We start from the raw sequence: 16,059 nt of genomic DNA, 5'->3' as shown, positions 1-16,059 counted from the left end.
ATTTTTATCGCCACTGCAACCCTTTGCGGTAGGCTGGGCTGAGAGGCAGCCGTAGGCCCAAGCCTATCCCAAGCAGCCAACCAACGCCCGAATGCCAGTGACTGGAAGACTGCGTCACACGTGTTGCGGTGGTTGATATTATTAATGCTTATTAAATTTGTATGCCGCCCTTCATCTACAGATCCCAGGGCAGTTCATGATGTAACATTACAACATAAAACCACAAAGCATGCAGTAAAAATATGAACAACAAGAAAAGAAATAATCCCCCCTCTCCCACAACACATTTAAAAGGGCAACGGATGAGAGTTGGAAGAGAAACTGGGAGGAAAGGATTCAAGCTCACCGTGTGGCCTTGGGTCCATCTCTGACTCTCAGGCAAACCTACCTCACAGGGTTGTTGCGGGGGGGGGGGGGACCATGCATGCCACCTTGAACGGCTGAGGACCACAATACCTCCAGGACTGCCTCTTTCCACATGAACTGCCCTGAACCCTGTTCTGAGGTCCTTCCTCGTCTGTCTCCTCCACAAAAGGTCTGGAGGGTGGCAAGATGACAACAGGCCTTTTCTGTGGTGGCTCCCTGTTTGTGTCATGCACTCGCTAGGGAGGCCCGCCTGGCTCCTTCATTATACACCTTTAGGCACCAGGCAAAAATGTCCCTCTCCAACCAGGCCTTTGACTAATTAACGTCTGACGCCCTTTTAAACGTGTTTGTGAGAGGGGGTGGAGGTTATTGGTGTGGGGGGGGGAGCGTCTTTTGTTGTTTTTATTCTGTATTTTGTGCTTTTGTCTTGTATTTTTATGTTGTGAACTGCCCTGAGCCCTATGGATGAAGGTCGGTTTACAAATTTATTTAATTAATCATAACAACAACAACACCTTGGAGGAATGTATCACGACAGATAAATAAAATGTCCTGTTCCGAGGCTTCCCTTGGGCTTCAGGTTGTCTCCACTGTGAGAAAAGGATGCTGGAGTATTATGGGCCATCAGCCTGATTCTGCAGGGCAATTCTTTTCTTAGCTTCCGCCGCCCCCCAACCAGCCTACCTTCCACCACGACTTCCACCGTCTGGGTCCGCTGCAGCCCAGGTATGCTGGGCACAGAGGCTTCGCAGGTGTACCCACCGGCCATGTGGTAGCTGAGTGAACTCAGGGGCAACGTCTCGCCGTCTCCCACCTTAGTCTTTCCCTGCAGGGGGATGGGGGAGGAAAAACAAGAGACTGCATCTGAATGGTGCAATTCCCTCCCAAGAGAGGATAGCCCAGCTCCCTCTTTGTCATCTGGCAGCCTGAGACCTTCCGACTCAGAGCAGAAGACGGGATCTGCTCACTCAGCTACTGTCCAGGCAAAGTGGATCTGAACTGCTGGTCCTCAATGTCTTCTGATGCATTTGTTTTTAGCTAGTTTGTTGCCTCGTCCTTTTTAAACGCTGTAAGCCATACCTTGAACCCCAACTTGGGAAAAAGGTCAGACGTCAATGACCTTAAACCATCATCATTACTTCTGAAAGTGGGGTCACCTGCCTCGAGCCTTTGAGAATGGGCAGGATTTTCGGAAGACATTCATATTAGACAAGCCTACCCAGAAAGTTTGTAGGAGTTTTGATTTGTTTCATTCTACTCTACTGCGGTTTAAACTTTCTGTATGTTTTAAATTGCGGTTGCAAATCTTTTAGTGATAATGTTATTGCTTTAGCTTTTTTTTTGGTAAACCGCTTTGAGGCTTTTTCCACAATCAGGCGGTATATAAATTTTATGAAATAAATAACTACAAGGCGAAGTACAATTAAAAACAAACCAGGGGGAGAGATTGCTCCTAGACTCACCACCCACCGCCAGATGCATTTTCCAAGCATCTCCATTCTTACGCTTAAAATGCAAGTTTCTATCCCTCAGTGTTGTCGCAACAGGTCTGACAACCTGAAAAGACTCTGGTATTTGGAGATTCATCACTTCTGACTGCCTACCATTTCCACCCTTATGACCAGCAGGACAGTCTGCAACCCAACAGGGTGATTCTCTTGCACAGGCTCCATTTGCAACAATGGGAAGCTGGGCAAGAGAACCGCAGGATTCCTTTGAGTGTGCAGCTTTAGGCTTTGTTCTGCTAGCTGCGCCTTTCGACGTTTCAGCCTTGCAAGTTGCAAATTTAAAGACAGACGAGATAAGGTCTGAGTTAAGCTGCTAGAGGAATGAAGATAATAGGGAGAGAAGTGTGGAAACCATCACAACCCGCCCAGGGCACCTGCGGAGTTTGTGCTTTGCAAGAGAGCAAGGACATCAGTCAAACTTCTGTTTGTTCCCCCACTTTCCCCCAGGAAAATCTGATGTTTAGTGCTGAATCACAACAAATAGCGATGCTGAGCTAGATCGTAGCTCCTGCGCAGTGGCATAGCGTGGGTTGTCAGCACCCGGGACAAGGCAAGTAATTTGCGCCCCCTAACCTGTGGATTTGCGCCCCCTAACCTGTGGATTTGCGCACCCTAACCCTAACCCCCAGATGTTGCGCCCGGTGCGGCCGGCCCCCCTGCACCCCCACACTACGCCACTGCTCCTGCGTTATTTCGTAAGCGTGTGGCACCTCCACCCACCTTCTTCCATAGCAAGGTGGGCATCTGGGAGCCAGTACCAGAGCATGTCAGCTCAATGTTTTCGCCCAATCTTGCCATCACCGTCTTGTTTGGGTTCAGAACCAGGGGGTCCAGATCTAAAGTGGGAACAGGGGGAAGGGGCGGGAGAGAGAGAGAGAGAGAGAGAGAGACAAAGAGTGAGAGGCTGACAATACTCAGGGTTTTGATGGAAGTGCAACAGCAGGGATCATTCAATTTGTAACTTAAGGGGTTAATTCTGTTCTCAGTGATAGTCAACTACCCAAGAAGGGTGTGTGTGTATGTGGAGGTGTTGCTTGGCAACCAGACAGATTGGCAAGATCTTCCGTGAAGCAGTGAGTGCTCTGGTTGGCTGTGTAGTTTGGAGGAAGTTTCTCCTCTGTATGTTTGGTTGTGCATCTCCCTGCTATGTACATTCTCCTCAAATCCTAAACCATTTTTGCTTCTTCTCTAAGGTGTTGTCCGGATTACTTTTCTCTCTGGACTCTGTGCTATTGAAGTGACTTTGCCAACAGGTTTCACTGCCGTCGTCCCCCGCCAACCTGTCTCCCAGCATGATGCCCTGTTGCCCCTCCCCCAACAGTCCACAGGGCACTCACAGTTGACATAGATGGTCACCTCCTTCTCCAGCTCTACGGTACTGGGGCTGTCAAAGTCCAGCACCTGACACCGGTATGTCCCACCGTCTGCCTTGGTCACATGCGGAAGGCGCAGGATTCCATTGGCGCGGGACCCCAGGTCTACCTGTGTGTCTTCACTCTGGATTTGCAAGGGAGGCAAAAAGGGGAGGTCCCCCCCCCAAAAAAGGTCAGGAGGCCTGTTTTGTCTGGAGCGAACAGCAATGGCAACCACCACCCAGCCTGAGGCCTGGAGAAGTGACTTCATGCCCACTGCTGTCAGAAAGGATGTCCTTGTTTTCCAACTCATAAAGGTAAAGGTAAAGGGACCCCTGACCATTAGGTCCAGTTGTGGCCGACTCTGGAGTTGCGGCGCTCATCTCGCTTTATTGGCTGAGGAAGCCGGCGTACAGCTCATGTGGCCAGCATGACTAAGCCGCTTCTGGCAAACCAGAGCAGCGCACGGAAACGCCGTTTACCTTCTCGCCAGAGCGGTACCTATTTATCTACTTGCACTTTGACATGCTTTCAGACTGCTAGGTGAGCAGGAGCAGGGACCGAGCAAGGGGAGCTCACCCCGTCACAGGGATTCGAACCGCCGACCTTCTGATTGGCAAGTCCTAGGCTCTGTGGTTTAACCCACAGCGCCACCCGCGCCCCTCATTTCCAACTCATATCAGCAAATAAAACCAAAACACGCAGATCGTCTCAAACCCCTCCCCCACTGTCTCCCCCCAGGAAGGAACAGGTTGGGCATGGATAAAAAGTCATGGTCAACGGTACCTGTATTTTGTAAAAGACATACTCCGCTGGGGGGTAGCCGTCTGCCTGGCATTGCAACTCGATATCATCCCCTTCCTTGATGACCTCTGGGGAATCTACAGAAAACTGCACGTTTTCTGTGAAGTCTGAGGAAAGAGGGTCACACTGAAACCACATGACTATTTATTTCTGTATTATTATTATTACTACTACTATTAATCGTAGATCTCTGAGTTTCTCCTGCACATTCCAAAGATCTTGTAAGCTTGCTGCACAGTATTTATTTGCTTATTTCTTGCATTTATAACCCCACCTTTTTCTCCAAGGAGATCAAGGTAGTTTCTATGGTTCTCCTCCTCCTTTAATTCCCATAACGACCCTGTGAGGCTGGCTAGGCTGAGAGAATTTGAGCCATGGGACCGTGCACCAATTCCTTTAAGTACCTAGCTACGCCTGACCACGATACAATAAAATTAGAACCAATGCGCGGCAAGATCCTAGAAGCAGGAGCATTAAGGTCATACATCAAAGCCCTCAGCCAGGATTAAAGCAAATTAAAAGCCTGCCGGAACAGATTTATTCTGAACGATATTTGTAATCCTGCACCTTCTACCTGACTAGGAACCTCGGAGCAGCTTGCAACAAATATAATTTTAGAAGCAAAACCAAAAAGCAGGTGTCTTCGTGGAAGCACAGAATTAGAAGGGACCACAAGAGTCGTCTCTAGCCCACCCTCCAGCATCTTTCACCCAACGTGGGGCTCGAACCCATAACCCTGAGCTTAAGAGTCCCATGTTCTCCCAAATGAGCTGTCCCTCAGGTGGCACCGACCCCTTCTGGCTGTACCTCTAAAAGCAGGTCAAAGAGGAAAGCTGCTGGAGGGCATTTTGCAGTCTGCGGGCCACCACCAAAAAGGCCCTGTACCCAACCACTGGGCCTTCGCTGAGGATCAAAGGCAGGCCTCCAAAGGAGATCTTAAAACTTGGGCAGGGACACAAACATGTGTAAATGGCCTCAGAACGGTGGTTTGGAAGAGAATTAATAAAACACTAATGATAACATTGACACAGTCACACGGGAAATGCTTACTGAAGGCCACCACACATGAAACCATACAGGATGAATGCTCCACAGACGCTCCCAACATTTCCACGTAACTTACAGTGCAACGTGAGCTGGAAGGGGTCCGACTCTGCGGTGCCGACTTTTCCGTGCGGCATTGCGTAGCTGACGTGGCAGAGGAAGTTGGAGTCCTTGTCAGATTTGTTCACCCGCAGGTACAGTGTGCTGGAGACGGAGAGCAGCCCTGACGCCTCTTTCACTGTCCGTGACACGACATACAGCTCTGGGGAGGAGCACAGGTATACAGGTGATGCAGAGAGTGAGGCCAGTCGGCCGAGGGGCACATGGGAAGGCGAGAACTCTGGAAACGGGGCAGCACAAGGATGTTTTCCAACGCATCATTTCGGTGATTTGAAAGAAATATGGTGGTACCTCGGTTTTTGAACGTAATCCGTTCCGGAAGACCGTTCGAGTTCTGAAAACCGAAAACTCAATAGCCAGCAGCTAGGCCTCAGAATCTTGCACTCAGGGGAAGCCACGTGGCATGTTCGACTTCTGAGGCGTGCTCAAAAACCGAAATGTTTGTCAACGGAGATATTCAAAAACCAAGGTAAAGTAAAGGTAAAGGGACCCCTGACCATTAGGTCCAGTCGTGGCCGACTCTGGGGTTGCAGCACTCATCTCGCTTTATTGGCCGAGGGAGACAGCGTACAGCTTCCGGGTCATGTGGCCAGCATGACTAAGCCGCTTCTGGCAAACCAGAGCAGCGCACGGAAATGCCGTTTACCTTCCTGCCGGAGTGGTACCTATTTATCTACTTGCACTTTGACGTGCTTTCGAACTGCTAGGTTGGCAGGAGCAGGGACTGAGCAACGGGAGCTCACCCCATCACGAGGATTCGAATCACTGACCTTCTGATCGGCAAGTCCTAGGCTCTGCGGTTTAACCCACAGTGCCACCCACGTCCCTAAAAAACCCGAGGTACCACGGTATATAAAATGGCAACTTTCGTGCAGTTTAAGGATTTAGCAGCTATATGGTTTTCAGCTGTGTGGTGGTTTTGTTTTAATGGGTGGTTTTAAGGTTCTGCAGGAATAGAGGCCTATTTTGAGTGATGCAGGCCTATTTTGAGGGGGGAAATAAATTTAAACAACAGACAGCACTCTTGCAACCTGAGGAAAGGATGAGAGAGAGCAACTGTTTGTCTATACATTTATTCCAAATTAGCTTCAGGATGGCGTAAGATGCTCAGTGGCAGTCAGGCACGTAAGACTGAAAATGGCAGTCGGAGATGTACTTAGAGTTATGTTTTCTCAGACAGCTCATGTCCTCGAAGGAAAGACAACAGCAGGAAAACAGCTTCCTTACCCTTATTGCGTTCTGTGGAGGCATTCAGAGAGCGGCCATCTTTATACCAGCTGATGGTTGGCACCGGGTTGGCATTTTTGCTGGTGCAGGTCGCAATCTGGGGAGGAAGGAAAGCCGGTGAATCACTGGTAAGGCCCTGCTATGACCACTCTCCCTCACTGCCCTTAGGAGAGTTCTCCCACCTGGGATGTTAGTTAGTCTTATTTACAGTCAGAACCTCCCACCTTGCCAGCGGGGCTCTACAAAAAAAAAAAAGAGGAAACGCTAAATTGCGCTGGTTTCTGCAACCTTTCCTAACTTCCTGTTAATCGCTTCCCAGCATAAAACACTCCGAAGCCATTTACAATTAAAAAATATATACCGTATTTTTCGCTCCATATGACACACTTTTTCCATTCTAAAAAGTGAGGGGAAATGTGTGTCTGTTTTATGGAGCGAATGCAGGGGGGAGGCAGGAAGGAAAAGCACACAAGCTCCACGCGGCTCTTGCGGGCTTTTCCCCAGGAGGGAGAAGGGACTGACGCGGCCAGTCAGTCCCTTCTCCCTCCTCGTAGAAAAGCCCGCAGGAGCCGCACGCTCCTTAAAGGGTGCGCGGCTCCTGTGGGCTTTTGCGGGAGGTGGGGGAATTGCCAGCCGGAAGAGGCTGCGCAAGGCTAAAGAGGAAGCCAAGGCAGCAAGCGGGATGGATCGCGCACGCTGCCTTGGCTTCTTTAGCCATGTTTCTTTAGCTGCGCTGGAGAGGTTTAGCTCCTGGCTGGAGAGGTTGCGCGGCTATGGCAGAAGCCAAGATTTCCCCCTCTAAAAACTAGGTGTGTCTTGTGGTCCAGTGCGTCCTATAGAGCAAAAAATACGGTATATTAAACGTTTTAGCTGCAGCACGGATACAGAATGGGTTAAAATAATCTCTATTTTAAAAGTCTTGTTGAAAAAGTAAGGCATTCAATAGGAACCAATAAGATAATATTGGCAAGGCTGAAGGCCCAATTTTTACGTCACTTGGAGGGGACCTCCTGAGGAGATGGCAGTTGGCTGGAGGACCATCTCCTGCCGAGCGCAGTGAGTGTTTTGCATGATTTATTCTTTCTGCTGATTATGAGGAGAGACAAAGCTATATAGGGCAGAGAAGCCTGACTCCGGACAACTGGAAATCTTATTCAGTGGCCTCCCCTGAGATTCACCAGGCACAGCCCACACAGTTTGAAGCCCGAGAGCTAGAAAGATGCTTTCTTTCTTTTTAAAAATGGAACTCAAAACGGAGAAGTAGCTGAAATCTGAGACTGATGCCATATTTAATTCCCATGGAACTGTGGGGTCTTCCAACTTGAAGGGAAGCTAGATCCACACACCCAAGGAAAGTCTTAAAAACCTCCCTCACAATAATAATTACGGAGCAGGAAACACACTCAAAGCTGTTTCCAGCTCATCCTCATCTATCTCTTTGAGCCATTTCACTTCAGCACCAGGAAAGGGGCTGGAGAAGGGTGAATTCCTCTGAGCATGTACAGAGTGCTCTCCCTTTGGTGTGAAGGCACCATAGTCAGTGCACCTGTTCCAAGCCCTGAGGTCAGGAAATAAGGCTTTCAGGCACTTCCAAGGTTTTGTTTTTGTCTTTAAGAAAAGGATAGCAGCATCTCACCTCTGAGGCATCCTCCTCAGTCACAGAGAGGGTCCTGCTGTTAGGTATGACCTCCGGGGCTTCTGGTGCGCCTGTTTGAGGAGACAGTAGAGGTCAGACATAGTAGGGCCATTGACTACTCTGCTCACTTACAAGACTTGCCATGTTCTGCATGTACATCCCTGTTTATTAAGCTTTTCCTTTGAGGATGGGTCCTGAGTGGGTGACTATGCAAGGCGGGGCCTTTTCACCAGTGGCACCCAAACCACGGAAATTAGGAAACTAGGAAGTCCCGCCTCCTCCCATCTTCATTCCCCAGATACAAGGGGAAATGAAGAGATTGAAATTGAGAAAACAAGCGAGGAGCTCTTGCCTCGGAACAAAATTCAGAGTGATCTCACCCACAAAATGCAGGGGCCCCCACATCAGTAAACAGGTTTCCCAAAATTTGTGGTGCGAAAAGGAAGCTGGGTTTCCTGCTACAAGTCACTAATCAGTATGTGGTATGGAGAGTTGCTTATTTTGCCATAAAGGCTGCTATTTATATAGGAATAAGTATGGAGGCACCATGGAGATCTGAAAACACAAACGACATACTTTGATATCAGCTTTGTACTACACAAATGGCTGTTTTTTTAAAGAATATGTTTTAATATGTTTCATGCTTCAGTGTGAATGTTTTCATTTTGCTAATCCTAATTATTAACTTTATGAATTACTGGTTATAAATAGAGAGTATTGAATTTTTTGTGTGAGTTTCTGTTATCTGGTTTAAATTTTGTTATCTCGCTTGGTGCTGCTGCGGTTCAAGGACAAACACAATAGAAGTTATCTTATTCAATAAGCAAGGTTGCGGGGGGCTGAACCCCAAAACAAACCAGCGCTGAGCTAGATTCCGGGACAACAAACCCCACTGCTTCCTCTTAATCAGAGAGGGGGAAATGATCAGGCGTCTCTGTTTATCAGCATGGAAGGTGTGTAGACAAACACAGCTGCTCCTCTTGTCCCATTTGTGTTTGCAGGTGCATGACAGGGCCACTGGGATGTTGTTGCAAGCAGCCTTTTGATGTCCCAAATTCAGGAAGGCTGATCTGAACCTGGAAGACCATGGAAGCTCGGAGCATACACGACCCATCAGCATTAGGTTGCTGGAGGGGAAAGTACAGACAGAATGAGAGATGCAAGCCACCTCTGGAAGAAAGAGCGGAGGTGGCGTCTCCAGGTGTTTTGCTGCAGGCAGGGAAACGATTTCGTAAGGGAAGGAATTACGCATCATCGGGCGAAGAAGCAGCTGGGGGCTGGAGGGAAAGAGGCTGGTCCAGGAGGACTAGGTTGCAGGGAGTTATGTGAAGTCCTAGATAGTCCTAGATGGGGGGAGATCAACCGGGATAGCAAAGAGATGGAGGCACAGGGTATTCCTCGCCAGTTCAGAGTGGGAAGGTTGAGTGATCTCCCTGCAATGCTACAATATGTTCCATCGGTGTTCTGATAGTCGAGGCTCCTGCACTGCAAGGGGGTTGGACAATATGACCCTAGGGGTCCCTCCCAGCCCCACAATTCTACGATGCTATTTCATCTCTAAGAAATTATATTATATCTTTCTCAAGCAGGACCAGCGTTAAGCAAGGCAGGGCTGCCACAAAACCAGGCTCAAGTTGTGTGTCTTGGTTTCTCGATTTGATCCTTCCTCGTAGTTCTGAACGTATTGTGGTATTTTTTGCGTTGTGACTCGCTGTCATTTTCACTGATTATAGTAATTTTTTATTGTACAGTAGTACCTTGGGTTAAATACGCTTCAGGTTACATATACTCCAGGTTACAGACTCCACTAACCCAGAAATAGTACCTCAGGTTAAGAACTTTGCTCCAGGATGAGAACAGAAATCGTGCTCCGGCGGCACGGCAGCAGCAGGAGGCCCCATTAGCTAAAGTGGTGCTTCAGGTTAAGAACAGTTTCAGGTTAAGAACAGACCTCCGGAATGAATTAAGTACGTAACCAGAGGTACCACTGTAATTGTAATTGTTAAGAGTGAATTGCTATTTGATTGTCGTTTGCCTATAATTTAATTTCATTACATACTATTATATTCTAACGGGTTATTTGACGTAAGTTGTTTATTTTAAAGTTATGTTTCTATTGCGCCTTATTTGTCCTGGATCAGATTGTTATAAGGTGCTGTTTCTTCAGCTTGTAAACTGCCTTGAGTATAGTAATATAGGAAGGCGGTATACAAATTAAAAGTGAAATGAAATGAAAAGGAACACACAAAAACAGGGGCCTTCTAAGGAGATAAGGAAACAGGTTGACACAGGTTGAACTGATGCAAGGCAGGCGTTTCACAATATCTTAACACTGTGTGTCCTGTCTCCACAAAACACCGGCTTAGTTCTAATTTATCCACAGGTTAATGTGGAGGACGACGCCTAGAGAGGACCGGCCTTATCATTACGCAAGGCAAGGAAGTGACACCTCAGGCTGCAGCTCTGAGGGCACCATTAAGCTGCCAATCATAATAATAGCATGAAATATTTTACCACAATAATAATAATAATAATAATAATAATAATAATAATAATAATAATAATAATAATAATTTACTATTTATACCCCGCCCATCTGGCTGGGCCTCCCCAGCCACTCTGGGCGGCTTCCATAAAAACCAAAAATACAGTAAAATATCACACGTTAAAAACTTCCCTGAACAGGGCTGCCTTAAGATGTCTTCTGAATGTCAGGTAGTTGTTTATCGCTTTGACATCTGACAGGAGGGCGTTCCACAGGGCGGGCGCCACTACCGAGAAGGCCCTCTGCCTGGTTCCCTGTAGCTTTGCTTCTCGCAATGAGGGAACCGCCAGAAGGACCTCGGCGCTGGACCTCAGCGTCCGGGCAGAACGATGGGGGTGGAGACGCTCCTTCAGGTATACTGGACCCAGGCCGTTTAGGGCTTTAAAGGTCAGCACCAACACTTTGAATTGTGCTCGGAAACGTACTGGGAGCCAATGCAGGTCTTTCAAGACCGGTGTTATATGGTCTCGGCGGCTGCTCCCAGTCACCAGTCTAGCTGCTGCATTCTGGATTAGTTGTAGTTTCCGAGTCACTTTCAAAGGTAGTCCCACGTAGAGTGCATTGCAGTAGTCCAAGCGGGAGATAACCAGAGCATTAGGGATGTTCTGCTTCAGGTACCGGAAATATACTGGGCCATCTCAGGGCCTAGAACTTCCTCTTTAGGAGCCTTTCAGAGCTTGGCAAAGGGAATACGGAGATGACATAAAAGGGCCGAGACACCCGGAACAGGAAAAAAACCCGCATTTGGCCAAGAAGGGTTGCGCAGCAGGGATTGTTTTTCTTCTATCGATTGGTTCACACGGTGCTTTTAAGGGCTAGCCAAGCCAAGAAGAGCAAGATTCATTTTTATTGATTCACAAGGTGCTTATACGGCTAACTTAAGGGAGGGGAAAGAGGTCTCTGGCTCCAAGGATCTAAATCCCAGCCGCAGGGACTTATTTAAGCTTTGCGCCAGTTCATGTGGAGGCCCAAGGGTTAACCAAAAAACAGTGTGTTTGAAGGCAAGGTTGGGATCTGAAGGTGGAATCTGCAGGGCCAGTCCAAGACATTTTGCCACCTGAGGCAGAGCAATAAATCTCCACCCGCCTGCAATTCTCCTGCACAAAGCCTGAGGGTAGCCAAATAATTTTGGTCCCGCAGGCAGAAAATCCTATAAGCACCTCTCCTCCTCCTTGCCAATCTACTAGCAATAATTTAGGTAGCTGGTCGTTTGCTAGCCTTCTTTGACAGCCAAAACCAGCACCCTGAGGCAGCCGTTTCGCACTGCCCCAACGGTAGGGCCGGCCCAAATGAGACTTTCAGGTGCAAGGGGAGCAAGGGTGGAGCCAGGAAAGCTGCGGGCAGGCAGCGAAAACAAGGGCAAGCCGTAAAGAGGGCTTTACAAGGGAAGGACAAGGAGACAAGATGGCGGCAGGAGCGCCTCATGGTCCAAATGGCGAGAGAAGCAATGGCAGGAGCCTCACCGTACACCTTGAGTTGCGTCACTCCCATTCCGCTCCCTGCGGCGCCCGCCGTCACCTGGCAGGAGAAGGCTCTCTCGTCAATCACCTCGGCCGCTTTGATGACCAAACTGTGGCCGGCTTCCATGGAGGCGCGGTCCGTGTACTCGGTGCCTCTGTCCACCCCCTGCCGACCCTGATCGCTGTAGGCCACACGCCGCTGCTCCCCATTCTTGTCCGTCTGCAGAGGGTTTCACGGACAAGGACAAAAGGGCTGGTTACTAAGGGCGTCTAAAAGCACCACACCCCCAGCCGCCATTATCCGCCTTCCCAAGACCCACATACTTACGATGAACCACTCCACCAGGGGCAAGCCATCGTGACCTTCCGTGGTGTGTGTACAGGAGATGGACACTTTGTGGCCTAGCTGGACCTCCAACAAAGCTGGGACGGACACTTGCACTTCTGCGTGGCATTCTGGGGCTGAGGAGAGGAGAAAAAGAATGAATGAATGAATGAATGAATGAATGGCGATCAGGACTGACCAGAAAACAACCTAAGGCCATGCTCAGTAGTAGATTTTGTCAGAGGTTTCCTCAAAACGGATAGGCCCAAGGCTCACCTGCCTAAGGACCTACCCAAGCAAGCCCCATATCCACCATCAATGGTTCTTCCATATCCCATATTTTTGCCTCCAAGCTGGCAACTTTTGGGCTTCCTTCAAGGGGGCCGGATTCAGCTTGGGGGCCGCCAGTTGCTGACCTCTATCTTAACGGCTGTGTCGCTGTCAAGAGCTCCTTCACTGTAATCCTTACAAAGTGCTGCCCACCATTTTTTTCACGGGGCACGTTCGTTACAGACTCAATTTCCCCAAAACGTTAACCGCCAAAATTAATTACAGCACGTTTTCAGACATCGCAGTCATAAACACGTACTTTTATTGTGGCCACATAACGGTCTTAAAAGAGGATTGGACAACTTAACGGAGGATAAGGCTGTTGATAGCTCAGTTGGTTAGAGCGTGGTGCTGATGATGCCAAGGTTGCGGGTTCGATCCCCATACGGGACAGCTGCATATCCCTGCATTGCAGGGGGTTGGGATAGATGACCCTCGGGGTCCCTTCCAACTCTAGAATTCTATTATTCTTCCCATGATGGCTATGCTCTGCCTCTGCGGTCTGAATACTAATTTCTGGAAACTGCATGGGGGAACAATGCTCTTCTTCTTGCCTGTTTCTGTTTCTGGCGGCCTCTGTGAGAACAGCATGCTGGACTAGACAGGCCGCAGGCTTGACCCAACAGGTTCCCCTTATGTTCAAAGTTCACCCTGTGGTTTAAATCCATGGGAAGCCGCCTTAAACCAAGTCAGAGCTTTGGAGGCCTTTATTCTTATATGCAACGGCCGCAGCTCAGACTTTGGTGGCAAAGGGGTAGAAGGAACAAGAAGCCCCGACAATAACGGACTGGCATTACAAGCTACAAGAATTTCCTGAAATGGCGCAGTTAACAAATACCCTGAGAGGCAATTCAAAACAAAAAATTACGGAAAAGTGGGATAGATATAAAACATATGTTCAAAAATACAGTAAAAGTTCGCTATCTATGCTAGCATTTGATTGACGCTGGAGTGAGACTGAGTTGAGAAATAGGACTAAGAACACATATTGATATAGGAATGTATTAGATAATATGTAAAGAAATATACAATAATAAGAGTACAATCATTTGAAAAAAAGGAATATAAAACGGGAAAGACAGGAAGTCTAGTGTGTTGGTATGTATATGATTTGGGCGGGGGAACTGTTTTTGTTTTTTCTCTTTTTTGTTTCATTTTCTTTCTAGGTATATAAAATTTGTATATAATTTATGTATACATGTTGGAAATCATATTACAGTAAGTCCTGTAATGTAATATGACAACGTTTACCGATGTAATATAAGAATGTTAAGAAATAAATAAAATGCAAATTCAATAAATAAGTAAATAAACCAAGTCAGACCAATGCTCCATCTACCTCAGTGCTGCCTACACAGACCGGCAGCAGGTCTCCAGGCCTTCAGGCAAGGCCCGACCCGGAGATGCCAGGAATTGAACCGTGGGCCTTCGACAAGAAGGGGCAGTGCTCTGCGCCTGAGCTACGGCCCTCGCCCATCATTTTAAATAACAAATAACAGCAGCGTGTTTTAGGATTTATGCAGCTCCCACAAAGTGTTTTTCAAAGTGCTTCCTCTCAGGCCTCGCCGGTGAAATCCTGCAAGATAGGCATTTATTCTCATATTGCAAAGGTTGAGGCTGAGGAGGGGAAAAAATCCAGGCAGGGGGAGGGGGTGTGTGGTTGGTTATTTGCCCAAAGCTATCTAATAAATTCAGAGCAGAGATGAAATCTGAACCGTGTACTTCCTGGCTCACAGCACTTGCTCTTATCTATTATGTGACAGCAGCAGCTTTCGCCAGCCTATCTTTTCAACAAACAGGTCATCCCCCCTTCACTGGACTGTTATTGTTTTTTTGTAAACAGCGGCCCTTTCCTCTGCCCCATCCATGGCAACAGAAGGAGGAGGAGAAACACTGAAATTGGCAGCTCATCTTTTATCACAATGGGTAACATTCCCAATGGGAAGTAAAACGGCCTCTGAAGGGAATGCGATTCATCTCTCTCGCCTCTAAATGCCTTGATTTGAAGGGTGTGAAACTTGTTCTGTATACAATTATGATTCTCACAACATGTGAGATCTCTCTCGTGTGTGTGTGTGTGTGTGTGTGTGGTTGAAATAAATGCCCTCAGCAGATTCTCTCCTTGCCCCTGTCATCACCGGGGACCATTCTGAAAGGAGAAATTTAATGTTGATCTTAATCAGAAATTTCCCCAAATCTGCACTTCTCAAAACATGACTATTCTTTCAAAACTTGCGCTTCTCTGAATTTTGCGGCAGAGTTCTCAAAGCAACCGAAGTGTACAAAGTGCCCTTAATTATAGTGAGGGAAAAAACACTTGCGCAAATGTGTACAGTGGTACCTTGGTTTTTGAACAAAATGCGTTCCAGGAGTCCGTTTGACTCCCGGAACTGTTCAAAAACCAAAGCGCGGCTTCCGATTGGCTGCAGAAGTCGCGGAAGCTGCACAGGTTCCGAAAATCATTCGAAAACCGGAAGACTCACTTCTGGGTTTCCATCGTTTGGGAGCCGATTTGTTTGGGAGCCAAGGCGTTCAGCTTCCAACGACTGTACATTTATCAAACTTGTGTACATGTATGTACATCAGGACAGATTTCCACTACAAACACTGGCAACTTCTCTGGAGGGCTTCCATGCTTTAAAAAAAAACCCCGCATGTGGCTGCAGAGATATGGGGAGCGAGATTTACAAGAGGGTTGTTGTGAGGATTAAACGAAATGGGGAGGAGAATCGCATACACAATCTTGAGATCCTTGGAAGATAAAGATGGCATATAAATGTAATAAATAAATAAAATAAAATTTTAGCGTACGCCGTGAATGTGGCCCTAGCCTCCACCCAAGAATCCTGGGAACTGTAGTTTGTTAGGAGCGCTGAAAGTTGTTAGGAGACCCCCTATTCCCCTCTCAGAACTACGCTTCCCATGGTAATTTAACCATCCACCTCTCTTCCCAAGCAACTCTGGGAATTGCAAATATGTGGAAAGGCAGACATGCTGCGTTCAGCAGAGTTAAGGTCCTTGACATTCACCCCCTGAGGGGCAGGAGGCCGGTGCTGGGGGTCTCCACAACTGTTGAAAACCATCAGATCCCCACAGTACTCAACAAACGTTTTCTAACATTGGTTTTCCCCACCGCTGTTGAGAGAGATGGTTCCAAAGGGAAGTTTGCCCTCGAAAGTTTCTAAGCTGCAAAGCAGAACCACCGAATGGCTCCTCTTTCCTCAGCCGTTCTAAAAATATCCACGGCTCGTTCTCTCTCTCTCTCTCTGCTGCTGTGTCCTAGAAGCAGATAAGGGCCAGGGCAGTGTGGCTTTAAGTGGGAAACACAATCCTTTTATTCTC

At 47.9% G+C, this 16,059-nt stretch overlaps 1 protein-coding gene across 2 annotated transcripts in view; it reads right to left on the bottom strand.

The window, feature by feature from the left end:
* Positions 1–16,059, bottom strand: part of BCAM (basal cell adhesion molecule (Lutheran blood group)) — a 62,116-nt gene that overhangs the window by 13,730 nt on the left and 32,327 nt on the right. For both annotated transcript variants that reach the window (XM_081200371.1, XM_081200372.1), the window contains exons 2-10: positions 12,391–12,524; positions 12,066–12,282; positions 8,058–8,128; positions 6,422–6,518; positions 5,154–5,336; positions 4,013–4,137; positions 3,212–3,371; positions 2,595–2,710; positions 1,051–1,192 (exon numbers count right to left, since the gene is read on the bottom strand). In XM_081200371.1, coding sequence (XP_081056497.1) covers positions 1,051–1,192; positions 2,595–2,710; positions 3,212–3,371; positions 4,013–4,137; positions 5,154–5,336; positions 6,422–6,518; positions 8,058–8,128; positions 12,066–12,282; positions 12,391–12,524 — 1,245 coding nt within the window. The remainder of the gene's footprint in view (positions 1–1,050; positions 1,193–2,594; positions 2,711–3,211; positions 3,372–4,012; positions 4,138–5,153; positions 5,337–6,421; positions 6,519–8,057; positions 8,129–12,065; positions 12,283–12,390; positions 12,525–16,059) is intronic.

This window comes from Podarcis bocagei, assembly GCF_964188305.1.
Source record: "Podarcis bocagei genome assembly, chromosome: 7".
Classification (NCBI taxonomy): Eukaryota; Metazoa; Chordata; class Lepidosauria; order Squamata; family Lacertidae; genus Podarcis; species Podarcis bocagei.
The sequence above is the reverse complement of the archived record's forward strand: the minus strand, read 5'-3'. Positions and strand labels throughout refer to the sequence as shown.